This window comes from Erpetoichthys calabaricus, chromosome 17 (assembly GCF_900747795.2).
Source record: "Erpetoichthys calabaricus chromosome 17, fErpCal1.3, whole genome shotgun sequence".
In the NCBI taxonomy this organism is placed as follows: Eukaryota; Metazoa; Chordata; class Cladistia; order Polypteriformes; family Polypteridae; genus Erpetoichthys; species Erpetoichthys calabaricus.
Window position 1 is genome coordinate 56559565 of NC_041410.2, and position 14527 is coordinate 56574091.

Genomic DNA, 14527 nt, shown 5'->3' on the forward strand with positions numbered 1-14527 from the left:
CTGGCACTACCTGCTTTTTGAAGATGTGAACTTAAGGGAACTTTCCAGCTGTCTAGGGTGATAGAAAAAGCAGTCTTACAGACTTTAGTGAAAGGTGTTCACATTTCTATTTTCCTGAAATATACACCTATTCAAAAGCTGAGACTGGTTTGCCAATTTACTCATAGTTGTAAACCTGAATCCTGAACTTGTTTATGGTGCATAAAAAACAAAGTTCTTAAAATAATTATGGGATAGGTAATAATTCTGCACAATTCAATAAAATCAGTATATTTTTATAAGTCTATTATGAAAATGAATCCTCATTATAGCCATAGTCGGCAAAGAATGTTTTTTATATGTAGAAAAAAAGGAAAATGCAAAAAAAAAAAAAAAAAGAATAAAGAAAATTGGGATTTCAGCAGATCTGTTCCTGTCATTAGTCACTATCACCTGTTCATAGAAGCAAGTGGGAAACTGATATAAATATTCTGTTTGAGACCAGTATCATGAATATAGGTAACAACAAACAAATGCAGATAGAAAAATAGAGGAGCAGGCGAAAAGGAAGGTGGGATTTAAATTTATATTTAAATTTATTTATTTATAATTTGGACTGAAAAAAGATTAAACTAAATTGCAATGTTAAAATAAAGGTGCCGTTTTAGAAATCTGTGACTGTTAGTCACTGAATCAAATTACAAAATAATGTAATTTTTCTTAGACTGATAATAAGTTTTTTTGTTTATTTTTTGAAAAACAAAGATTAACTAATACACATTTAAGAGGCATCTACGTATTGAAAATGAACCCTTTTTGAGCAAAGTTTGTATAATTCACATGTTCCAACTGCTTCTTTTATTCACTCAACATTACATTTTAATGGATCTTTCAATAAATAAAGTAAAATAATACACACAAAATATAATTGTGAATCTTTTCTGCCATTAGAATACATTATTGTTAAAATTTAGATTAATATTATCTAGTAAATGCTACAACTTGAAGCATTGCTTTTTCAAATCATTATTCCATTTGTGTTTATATTCTTTCTTACCTTCTAATTCAGTGACCAGTAAGTTCCCATTTGTCCACTGATAAATCCAATGCTGAAAGGCACAACATTTTTGGTCTTCTTCTGATGTATTCCTGCTTACTATATTTCCCATATTATCCATAATACTGTATGTGACAAAGGAACCTTCCAAGTCCACCTCCACTGTGGCATAAGGAATGCTATTGGCAGGTCGATAAATAAGATGTAGAGGTATAATCCTACATTGAAAAAAGTCAAAGAAATACATTTAATTATTTGGAAAACTTTATTTCGCTCAAAAAGCCCATTCAGTTTCAGCACATATTCAACATACTTTTACTAATCACCTCGGGTTATTGATTTAGTTATCCCATGCATGAAACCCTTTATCTTGTGTGCATTCTTTTTCAAAATCTAGTAAATATATGTGATTCTGCCTCGTCTAGCATCCCTAGCCCAACCCCATACTAAAAACCTACTGTCTACGTATACACACTATTCAACATCTCCTACTTGGATCTCTTACTATTCAACCATTACTATATGATCCTTGGTGATCTTCCTAATATTTCCACACTTGGCATTCTTTCTAGGATTTGATATAAAATACCTGCCTTCTAAGATACCATCTATTAATTCATAATTGAAGTCCCGATCTTTACAGGATACTTTAAAATAATGATGCATAAACAGCAAACTATCTTGTGTAATTGATTACTAAAATCTTGCTGGTGACTACAAATAATTAAATCATAATAATCTTCTTTGCAAACATTGTTTATAACCTAGTACTATTCTTCTTTTGCATTTATGCTAATAATCCTCAGCCTACTCCAAAATAAAGATAACTTAGGGTATAAGTATGACTAAGAAAGCACAATGAAATGTATAATTAGAGATATATGGTAGATGTTGTTTTAATTATAACACATACAACTGGATGGTGTAGTACCGAATAATGTCAAAAACAAACACATGCATGGAGCAAATCACTAAAGACTGCTGTTGAGCATTGACAGCACACACACTTATACAGCTCACCATGGGCTCACCACCTATGGGAGGGGCCAAGGAGGTCGGGTGCAGTGTGAGTTGGGTGGTGGCCGAAGGCGGGGACCTTGCCGGTCTGATCCTCGGCTACAGAAGCTGGCTCTTGGGACGTGGAATGTCACCTCTCTGAAGGGGAAGGAACCTGAGCTAGTGCACGAGGTTGAGAGGTTCCGGCTAGATATAGTCGGGCTCACCTCGATGCACGTCTTGGACTCTGGAACCAATCTCCTTGAGAGGGGCTGGACTCTCTACCACTCTGGAGTTGCCCCCGGTGAGAGGCTCCGAGCAGGTGTGGGCATACTTATTGCCACCCGACTTGGAGCCTGTACATTGGGGTTTACCCCGGTGGACGAGAGGGTAGCCTCCCTCCGCCTTCGGGTGGGGGGACGGGTCCTAACTGTTGTTTGTGCGTATGCACCGAACAGCAGTTCGGAGTACCCACCCTTTTTGGAGTCCCTGGAGGGGGTGCTAGAGGGCATACCTTCTGGGGACTCCCTCGTACTGCTGGGAGACTTCAATGCTCACGTGGGCAATGACAGTGAGACCTGGAAGGATGTGATTGGGAGGAATGGCCCCCCCGATCTGAACCCGAGTGGTGTTTTGTTATTGGACTTCTGTGCTCGTCACGGATTGTCCATAACGAACACCATGTTCAAGCATAAGGGTGTTCATATGTGCACTTGGCACCAGGACACCCTAGGCCTCAGTTCGATGATCGACTTTGTGGTCATGTCGTCGGACTTGCGGCCACATGTCTTGGACACTCGGGTGAAGAGAGGGGCGGAGCTGTCAAGTGATCACCACCTGGTGGTGAGTTGGCTTCGATGGTGGGGGAGGATGCCGGTCAGGCCTGGTAGGCCCAAACGTGTTGTGAGGGTCTTCTGGGAACGTCTGGCAGAGCCCCCTGTCAGAAGTAGCTTCAACTCCCACCTCCGGCAGAACTTCGACCACGTCCCGAGGGAGGTGGGGGACATTGAGTCCGAATGGGCCATGTTCCGTGCCTCTATTGTTGAGGCGGCTGACCGGAGCTGTGCCCGTAAGGTGGTCAGTGCCAGTCGTGGCAGCAATCCACGAACCCGTTGGTGGACACCGGTGGTGAGGGATGCTGTCAAGCTGAAGAAGGAGTCCTACCGGTCTCTTTTGTCCTGTGGGACTCTGGAGGCAGCTGATAGGTACTGGCAGGCCAAGCGCAATGCGGCTTCGGTGGTTGCTGAGGCAAAAACTCGGGCATGGGAGGAGTTTGGGGAGGCCATGGAGAACGACTTTTGGATGGCTTCGAGGAGATTCTGGTCCACCGTCCGGCGTCTCAGGAGGGGGAAGCAGTGCAGTGTCAACACTGTATATGGTGGGGATGGTGCGCTGCTGACCTCGACTCGGGATGTTGTGGGTCGGTGGGGGGGAGTACTTCGAAGACCTCTCAATCCCACTACCATGCCTTCCAATGAGGAAGCAGAGCCTGGGGACTCAGAGGTGGGCTCCCCCATCTCTGGGACTGAGGTCACCGAGGTGGTCAAAAAACTCCTTGGTGGCAGGGCCCCGGGGGTGGATGAGATAAGCCCGGAGTTCCTCAAGGCTCTGGATGTTGTAGGGCTGTCTTGGTTGACACGTCTCTGCAACATCGCATGGACATCAGGGACAGTGCCTCTGGATTGGCAGACCGGGGTGGTGGTCCCCCTCTTTAAGAAGGGGGACCGGAGGGTGTGTTCCAACTACAGAGGGATCACACTCTTCAGCCTCCCTGGAAAAGTCTATTCGGGGGTTCTGGAGAGGAGGGTCCGTCGGATAGTCGAACCTCGGATTCAGGAGGAACAGTGTGGTTTTCGTCCTGGTTGCGGAACAGTGGACCAGCTCTACACCCTTAGCAGGGTCCTGGAGGGTGCATGGGAGTTTGCCCAACCAGTCTACATGTGTTTTGTGGACTTGGAAAAGACGTTCGACCGTGTCCCTTGGGGAATCCTGTGGGGGGTGCTCCGGGAGTATGGGGTACCAGACCCCCTGATAAGGGCTGTTCGGTCCCTGTACAACCAGTGTCAGAGCTTGGTCCGCTCTGCCGGCAGTAAGTCGAACCCGTTTCCGGTGAGAGTTGGACTCCGCCAGGGCTGCCCTTTGTCACCGATTCTGTTCATAACTTTTATGGACAGAATTTCTAGGTGCAGCCAGGGTGTTGAGGGGGTCCGGTTTGGTGGACTCAGGATTGGGTCACTGCTTTTTGCAGATGATGTTGTCCTGTTTGCTTCATCAGGCCGTGATCTTCAGCTCTCTCTGGATCGGTTCACAGCTGAGTGTGAAGCGGCTGGGATGGGAATCAGCACCTCCAAATCCGAGACCATGGTCCTCAGCCGGAAAAGGGTGGAGTGCCCTCTCAGGGTTGGGAGCGAGATCCTGCCTCAAGTGGAGGAGTTCAAGTATCTCGGGGTCTTGTTCACGAGTGAGGGAAGAATGGAGCGTGAGATCGACAGGTAGATCGGTGCGGCGTCCGCAGTGATGCGGGCCCTGCATCGGTCTGTTGTGGTGAAAAAGGAGCTGAGCCGTAAGGCAAAGCTCTCAATTTACCAGTCGATCTATGTTCCTACCCTCACCTATGGTCATGAGCTATGGGTAGTGAACGAAAGAACGAGATCGCGAATACAAGCGACTGAAATGAGTTTCCTCCGCAGGGTGTCTGGGCTCTCCCTTAAAGACAGGGTGAGAAGCTCAGTCATCCGGGAGGGGCTCAGAGTAGAGCCGCTGCTCCTCCGCATCGAGAGGAGTCAGATGAGGTGGCTCGGGCATCTGATTAGGATGCCTCCTGGACGCCCCCCTGGTGAGGTGTTCCGGGCATGTCCAACCGGGAGGAGGCCCCGGGGAAGACCCAGGACACGCTGGAGGGACTATGTCTCTCGGCTGGCCTGGGACCGCCTTGGGATTCTCCCGGAAGAGCTAGAAGAAGTGGCCGGAGAGAGGGAAGTCTTGGCATCTCTGCTCAAGCTGCTGCCCCCGCGACCCGACCTCGGATAAGCGGAAGAAAGTGGATGGATGGATGGACACTTATACAGCATGCAAATACTTGGAAATGTATTTTGAATGGTTTTTCCATGCCAATCTACATTATTTTGAATTTACACATAATGCACTATTGTATACAGTAGCTAATTGTTGCCGTATTTTCCTCAACTTGCATAACACACATAATGTACAAGGATCTAAAAATTAAGCCAGATTGATTTTGATATTTATTTAATGAAAGAGTGGAGTAATTCTAAAATTTAAATCCCATCATTATCTAATTGCATGTGTGCTATATGAACTATTCACATATGCAATAATGTGATATTAGCATCTTGAATTAAATTATAGCTAATACAATTTACCTTTTAAATTAAACTAAATGTAACAGAAAAATCTGTACAGAAAAATTTGATTCTGAAAAAACTAGAGGACTAGTTCAATTGAACTAAAACTGCAGGAAGGTGCATGATGTGATGATGACTACCATGTTTTGTTTCTTGAAATATGCTTTAGATGTAAACAAAAATTTATAGTATCATATAGAATCATTATTAAACAATAAATATCCAAACAATGTCACATTTTAACCAATTTAAGCCTAAGTTTCAGATTTCTTTAGTTTAACCAAGAACAAATCAAATATACCTAAAGTACAAGTTAATCAAAATTGAAAAGGCCCCTCCAAAACAACAACTTTCTTCTTAAAGCTGGAAATGTAGTCATTTGAGGGAGGCAAAAGTAATGGAAAGCTGCTCTACATGTATAATACTTGTATGATCAGATATAAGTACTTACTCAGGTACTGCACCAAAGTTTGAAATCAATCGTGCTTCTGCAGCAAATATTTTGCAGTATTCCCGGGCAGTATTCTGAATTTTGCATTCCTACAAAACAGAAATTTATCAGTGAAAAGTTTTTGAGCTGATTAAGAATAATGAAAGATTTCAATACTTTTGTCTATTCATGCAGCTGCAAAACAATGCTTAAATTAGTTAACACACCAGTATAATGAATGTATGGAACAAAAGTTCCACATTTGGCCTCCAGAAGACTGGTATGGTAAACTGAATTAACATTTAGAGATAGCTCAAAATGAATTTCAGATATCTTAAAATGCAGTTCATATTTTAAGATACCTCAATCTTGTTTCCAGATATTTCAAAATTTGTTCCTTTACATTTTAAGATATTTGCAATGCATTTTGAGATATCCCCTACAGATCCCTTGAAGGGAAACTGCTCTAACCCTTGTCTGGCTCCTCCACAGACTCCACTTCCTCAACTGACATCACTTCCGGCAACCTCCAAAGACACGCCTCTTCCTCTCTCCTCATAAAAGCTCAGCAGATCCTTCTCCCTGATGGTCCTGTACTGGACACAGTTCCAAAAGACTACTCTTTATGTTCATTGCTATTTTGCAAAGCCTAATTTCAAGTATACAGAGTGGAACCCCAAACCTTTTCACGCCTCTCTTGTCTAATTTTTAACAACCTTTTTACATTAAACCAAGCCTTTTCTTTAATAATTTTCTAGATGCACCATTTCTGGATGAAACATTAACTTGGGCCTGCCCTGACAGAACTGACTCTCTCTATAGAACTGATTTTGGCAGAACATAAGTATTCACTGCTGCAAGTACATTTAAGATTTGGAAAGTGGGAAAGTGAAAAATGCTTCTGTGTTACTATAACTTAATTAACATAATGTACAACCTCATACAATATATTGTAAAAAAGGTGATTAAAATATTTTTTAATAAAAACCTGCAGCCATGCAGAAAAAATATTGTGAACCCTTGTATTACAATAATACTGTACACTTAACATCTTGCAATATAAAATATTGTCATGTTATCTACAGCTCAGTTCCTGCCAAATAATAAATGTATGTTAAGGAAAAAGTAAGAGGAAGTACATCCACTCACTGGCTTCAGAAAATTATGTATAAATCTGAACCTTGAACAAATGAAACTTTTGATTTTATGTATAAAGTATATTCGCTGTCTGAGTTAAACTTTATTAGCAACTGTAGCTTTGTATGTTTTGTGTACACTATTATATGTTTATATATGTTATATGCAGTGGGATTAAACTTCCCGAACAATTTTTCAAGCCTTGTCAAGTCCAGTGTTATTACGTTTGACACCATTGACCATTCTATTTTACTACAAGGGCTGTAAAACAACATTGGGCTCATAGGCAATGTCCTGGCCTGATTTAAATACTGTTTATCAAATGTGCTCACAGTACTCCATTATTATACACAGAAGTTAAATATGGTGGCCCAGCAGGGCTCAGTACTATGACCTTTACTGTTTTTATTTTACATGTTTCCATTGGGAACTATCATAAGAAAACATGATGCTAATTTTCACTTGTACACAGATGAACCTAGTTATACCTTACTTTTAGACCAAATGACATTTCTCCATTGTTTCCCTTAACACTAGAACCCCTGAAGCCTATGAAAAAACTCTAATCCCGGCCCACCTTAAATTCCTTCGCACCTCTCCATCAGCATCTTTTGTTTTGTAAATGTGTCGATCAGCACAAACAGCCAACAGCCTGCTATCCCATTTCCCAATACTGACGGAGCTCAACTCGGGCAAAAAGTTCTCCCAGCTCAAGCCAAAGCTCCTTATCTGCGTGAGAGGTGCCTGTAGTTGTATAGGGCAAATAATACAGTATATCATATTTTGGAATACATGTATTTCATGTGTATTCCGTGTCTACAAAGATCTGGGTAAGTGTAGGATGAACTGCGAGGCAGGAATTGTTAAAACACATAACTAAAAAAGAAATGTTTTTCATATTTTAGTAATAATTGACAAAATGTTGACATGAAGTGTATAATGTGTGAAGACTGAAGTCCTAATATCACTTAAACACTTTCAGAAAAGGTACAAGTACAACAAAACAAGTACGCTTTTATTCAAGAATATAACTCTAAAAAAGAAATTGGTTAAGGTATGGAACTGACAGGATGTGCTATAACAGAGGTGAACTCAGATGAGGATGAGGGTTCTACATCAGAGAAAGAGAACAGAAGACCTCCCCACAAGAAACGTTCACTCACACATAAGAACAACGCAGCTGCACCAGGCGTAAAGGCAAAAGGTGTCACTGTTTGGATGCAGCAACAGGTCGGGCGTCATCCTGCCAGTTAGTCTGCCCTGTCCTTCAATGAAACAGCAGGGCTTACTGAGCTCGCCGAGGTATCATGCAAAGTTCTGTTTGTGATTATGTTTTGTGATGGTCTTTATATGAAAAACATGTATATTTTACTTATATAAAAGCCACATCGAATGTTGTTTACCCTATATTTATTTACTTATCTTCCTACAGCGTAAAGTCACAAGTAGACTGCAGAGCTTCCTGTGTTTGATCGACACAAGTTATAAGTTATGATAATGTAATATTGATTGCTGCTTTTAATATTCACATAGAAAAAAAAGACCTTCACCGAATGCATTACATATCCACTCAATGCTGTAAGGCTTTACCAACTGTTAATGGCCTGATGTACTTTCTCAGTCACACATTAGACCTAATTACCTTCTGGTACTGAGATTCAAAATATAATTATGGTTCATCTAAACAAAATTATTTCTCATTAATGCTTAATTACATTTTTGTTATACCTGTTTTGATATCTCCTGGTTTTTCTCGATTAAGCCAATCTCTTTTTTGGTCCCATAAGCAATTGGATTTCGTATTTTAATAATACAAGTGGTACTTGATTCAAATACTGGGTCCAAGCCGTAGATAACTTTCACTTTGCATAATTTTCTTTTCCATCCACTTCCAACACAGGCTTCCACAGTCATTATTCTCCCAAAGAGCTTTTCTCCCCAGGATCCTGAATCAGCAAGCCCCTTCGTAAACAGCATTGTTGTCATCTCAATCTCTTCCCCTACTGTAGGAGACAGTCAATACTGAAAATAGAGAATAACTCAAGTATTCATTGAACATGCATTATAACTGTAATATATGTTATTGTTTCATGGGTGGATTGGCAATTGACAGAAAAGGCCTAAAGGGGATTACTGTACATGTGATTGAAAATTAACTATTAATTCACAAAACTAAACTTTACATTATTTAAATATATGCTAAGAAAAACACAAAAAGTTATAAAAGGGAAAACACCTTCAGTGGCTGTTTTACAAAATAATACACCTGCAGATTTAAGTGGAATTCACTAAGCTTTCAACAACATCTCAAATTACAAAGTCTTACCTTCAGTACTACACATGCTTATCACCCATTACAAAGATTTACTCATTGTCTAAAATCTAGATGCAGCTAGATTGACTCATATACAGTATGCTACCAATGAATAAAAAAAGAATGAAATGTAATTGTCTATGACATTATACACCACTGAGTGTGCAAAAAAGAAAACAATAATAATTTTCAAAAAAAATGAAATATATACTGCTCTCCATTGTAACAACATAAAAGTCACATGGTTCTAAATGCTGCCATATAATGTATAGGCTGGTGTGGTCCTGATTAACAGCACAAGTATAGAATGTGCTGCTGTGAGGCAAATTTTCTTTAAGAGTTGCGTCTCAGGCAAAAGAAAGCCACATAGTCTGATTTATTACCAGTTAATAGGCAATCATCTCATAAAGTATAATTAGAACACTAAAAATGCCATTGTGGAAAATCTAGGATTAGGAAAGTTATAGAAAATAATTTGAGAGATTATGGTTTTCTGTGTGATGAAAAAACATACTAATCTTTGTGTGAAATTTACCATTAATAAGTTTCAATCTTTGTCCCGGTGTTCTTGAAGAACTAATTTTAAGCAACAGTAGAGATCCACTTTACTAAATCTTTTCATAAGTTTAAAAACTTTAATTGTGTCACCTCTTAGTCTCTGTTAGCTAAACTTTTTCAGTCATTTCTCACAACTCATTCCCTGCAGTCTTGGAATCATGCTAGACACTGTTCTCTGGACTTTTTTCCAGTGCTGCTATGTTTTTGTTGTAGCCTGGATACCAAGCCTCAATAGAATACTCCAGATTAAGGTTCAAAAGGGCATCATACTGTATAGCTTATGCATAACCTCCTTTGGCCGGTACTCTTCATACTGTGTTATATAGTCAGACATTCTATTAGCCTTCTTAATGGCTTTGTACACTGTCTAGACTCCTAGGTCCTTCCCAGGTGAGCCAAGGAAGCGTGAAAGTAGAAATGACCTGGAGAGGAGTTAAGCAATGCAGCACCATGAGTAATCAAGGATCAAGAATCTTTTATTGATATTCCAACATCCATGTGCAGAAACAAAATTCGGCACTCAGGTCCTGGTAATTAAACAGTGCCTACGATAACCCCATTAAAAAAAGTAAATAAAATGAAGTAGCCCCTTAACCCCAAAGACTTTGTGATAAGGTATCACAGATAAATGATAAATAGAACAAAATAACATTAATCCACAAATATAGTAAGATAACTATAGCTAAAATAAATATTATATTGGAGGACAGCTGATGTTTAGTGATTATAGTTCGATTATTTAATATACTTCTTTCATTTCAGCTGCTAAGCTTGCATAAGCATTCACTATACTATAAGTTGAGTCTTATAACTGTCATGACAAAGTGCAATTAATTTTCCAAAATATTAAAAACATAAACCTTCTTTTGATAATGTTGCAACTCACAAAAATACCACCCAACTAGCAACAGTGCTATTAACCAAGAAGCAAGAGCTTGGAAATTTGTGGTAAGAGAGTAATTTATCTTCCAAAGGGGCTTTTCATGGTCTAAAAAGTGAAAAATACCACTATTTTCAGAAAAGCATGAACACTATTTTGTTTTAATGCTATTGAAAAAAAACAGTTCCAGCCTTCTTCAGACCTTTTTTTACAACTCTTTCGGATAATTTCATCTTCTCACTTTCAAAGCTATAAAAATGGCTTTGAAGTATTACTTTATTCAAAAACAATGTTAAAAGTAATTAAATATACTAACAAATTGCCATCACTTTTTTAAGCCCTTCACTCTTGATTTGGCCTTCTTGCTGTCTTGCCTAACCTTCACCTCCACTGAATCAAATTTTCCCTTCACTATATGCAAAAACTCATAGAAATCATTTTCTTTTAAGTAGTAGCATCACCAACAGTTATAACAGGTTTAGACGTCATTCACTGTTTGCTAAAGCAGGCTCCATCATGTCCCTTGCAATATATAAGTCAAAATGTTCCTCTTACCTTCCACTTCTTCCCTTACAATGAATTCTGATAGTACTGAATCCATGAAAAGAAACAAGACAAATAGGTTAACATAAAAGTAATACTCTAAAGTATTTACAGTACATTATGCTTCTGAAATGATGAATATTAAACCACAAGATGAGGGAAGAACCATGTCAACTAAAATACACTAAATTGTCATTCTATACAAAGTATTTTATTAAATATAGAAATTCAAAACTGCACATATGTATGCCTTTATTCAAAATATAATACCGTTATAATTTTAATGACAGTGAAAGGAAGACAATAATAAACTATCACTAATGCAATAAATTACCCATATTGAAAATGAATATGTAAAAAATAATTATTTCAATATGTATGTGCACTGAATAGTATAATAAGGGGGCATAATTAAAACTGTCTGCATACAGTGTTACAAAAGTAAAAATGAAGCTAAGCACATTTTAAACTGAACAGTGTGACACAACATGCATTAAAATACTCCGTAGAATGCTCTACTTTTTTCCCTTTACTTAGATTACACCAAATATTCTGTCTGATTTGATATTTTTATCTTACTATGAAACTTCTTTTACATGTTCCTGTTGATGTGTTTTACCTAAAGTATACTGTATAACGACATGCTGACTTAAATAACATATTGTGATTGTGCTCATTACTTCAAGATTTCAACATGCTGCAAGTTAACCTGCTACAGGAGAACGTGCAAAACCCAGAGAGAGAGAGAGTAATATTTAGTAAGGACATAGAAAGTGATGGTCAAAAGGTCCCCAGTGGTTGTCGTTAAATGGTTATGAGGACCATAGATCTGTATTATATTTTCTTGAGTTAAGGATGTGTTTTGTATTTTCTTGTTTGATAGGAGAAGGAGGTCTCACATAAATATGAAAGTCTTCTGAGAGGAAACCAGGATCCTAGGGGTAAACGGTTATTGCAGAGGAAGATAAGTGCACAGGGAAGATGCACAGGTAGTTTTCTTTTAAAATGATTGAATCTCATAATATTTGTGTTATTTTGTTTGAAATTACATGTTTAAGCTATTGCACAATGTGTGTATAATCTTAAGTTTGCAGGTCAATGCTAAATAACTTTCTTGGCTTGAAAAAAGGACATACTCGATAAGTGTTAAAGCATTTATCTTCAGGTGGTGCTCCGTGTCCTTTTGCCTTCATTGTAAAATATCAGGACAGGCAAGACAGACAGACAGACAACTTTACAACAAAATTTGATGTGGCAAATGCATATATATCACGTTTGTGAAGAAATTCAGCTTGTAGAATACCAAAGTTATCCTTTAAAGCGTAGGGGCTGAACCAAACCACAATGTAAAATTGAATTCAATACTTACTTTCTGCACTTAGGAGGTAATCTGTGGAATCATATCCATATTCATTATTTATTGCACAAGTATAGACCCCACAGTCTTTTGAAGATGCCTGCACGATAGCAAGGGCAACCTGATCTTCATCTCCAGAACTAAGGAAAAATAAACACAGGTAAAATTTTGTTACAACGAATATCTTTACAATGAAATTTTCATTACAATGAAGTATTTTTATGGTCCCAACAGTTTCCCCATATGACACGATTCTATAGAAATCTCGTTATTATGAAGTACATTCAGCAGATACTTTCATTACAATGAAGTGCCCAAAAGACCTTGAAATGCCTGAATGAATCAGCCACAGAGCAGTTAGTTCTGTTGTCGCAACTCAGTTGTGCACAAAGATACCAAACAGAAACATTGTAAAAAAAAAAAATTCTTTCTTCGGACTTTCCTCATACTGTTGTTTTGCTATTTTTGTTTTCAGTGGTTTTCAGTGATACTTTTTGCTTATTGCTCATCAACATTTGAAAAAAATTTGCTTTATGTGCCTTTTTACTCCGCACTATCAGGGCTTATTTTTGTGCTATAGAGCATTTTTGTATAAATAAATCATTTATTTTTTTCTGTATGACTAGTCAGGTTTGAAGGTTTCACCCTCTGTTGGGCATTTTGAGTATTTATTTGGACATTGTGTGCACCAAATTAACAACATTTTGGACAAAAATCTTTGAATGCCTATCAGACAACTTTGGTGTCACAATCACTCCAAACACATTAACAGCTTTGTTTGACGTACTCCCAGATGGTTTTAAAATGGAGAAGGAGAAACAAACTGTAATTGCCTTTACCTCATTACTAGCTTGTAGACTTATCTTGCTTAACTGGAAGAATCCCACCACACCACTTTCAAGTCAGTGGGTAACTGATGTTCTATATTATTTGAAATTGGAAAAAATCAGATTCTCACTTAGATGATCTATTTAAAACAATAACGTTTTAGAATAAACTTCCATTTCGGGGAAAATTATACTGTTCCTTTCTTGCTGCTTTTAAAGAGTAGGATACTCTCACAGGATACCCAAGGCAAGCAAAGATCATTTTCAAAGTAGCACCTGTGTGAGTCTAAGGTGCATACAAGTGTAAGCAAGGTTAATATTATCAAGTGACTTAATAAGGACAGAGACTATGAGGTTTAAAATCTTGAGTTCACACTTTACTAAGCATAGATCAGATAAAACTAGGAATCTTAAATATACAGTATATCTGATGAATTGTTTCTCATGTTATTATGTTTCTAAAAGGTAAATTGCTCTGGCACTCTTTGTAAAATACAATATTTGAAATAATAACTAATCAACATTATCATTACATTATTATTACATCTAAAAGAGCTACAACCACATTAATAAATAAAGCAAAAAAAAAATAACCCAAAGTCTGAAGATTCATACATAATAAGGCTAAAGGTAAAAAAGAAATACATTTTACCTTCTCCTTACTTCTGCCACTGGAACATCATCTCTGTACCACATTATGGTAGATTCGCTCAATATATTGAAAAACTGGCACCACAGTTTCAAGTGTCCTGAAGTATCTGAGAATTGCTCACCTCGAATCTTTCGGATCACCTGAGGAGCTAAAAATGTGAAATATTTACATACTGATTTAGACCACTTTATATTTTGCTTAAATCCTGCCAAATTATTTTAGCCGTTTATAGAAATATTTAAAATATAAGACAGCCTTTGAAACTATACAACATTAATTTCTTATAAAATATTAGTATGGTTGTTTATTTTGTATCTGACTGAACGCAATATCTATATTAGGTTCATGGGAAGACATGTGAGAAGAAAGGAATTTTACTTTGTGTAACCACCTTATTTGACCAGGTACTCCCATTTTTTTCCTCAGAAACTA

The 14527-nt window shown here is 38.2% G+C and overlaps 1 protein-coding gene across 2 annotated transcripts in view; it reads right to left on the reverse strand.

The window, feature by feature from the left end:
- The window catches only part of alpk3a (alpha-kinase 3a), a 134620-nt gene that overhangs the window by 24668 nt on the left and 95425 nt on the right, over positions 1-14527 (reverse strand). The window contains exons 8-13 of one of the 2 annotated variants that reach the window (XM_051920310.1): positions 14096-14243; positions 12629-12756; positions 11272-11307; positions 8693-8967; positions 5849-5937; positions 1037-1254 (exon numbers count right to left, since the gene is read on the reverse strand). In XM_051920310.1, the coding sequence (XP_051776270.1) occupies positions 1037-1254; positions 5849-5937; positions 8693-8967; positions 11272-11307; positions 12629-12756; positions 14096-14243 (894 nt within the window). Of the gene's footprint in view, positions 1-1036; positions 1255-5848; positions 5938-8692; positions 8968-10966; positions 11308-12628; positions 12757-14095; positions 14244-14527 lie in introns of those variants that run through there. The other variant, XM_051920309.1, reaches the window with a different exon arrangement.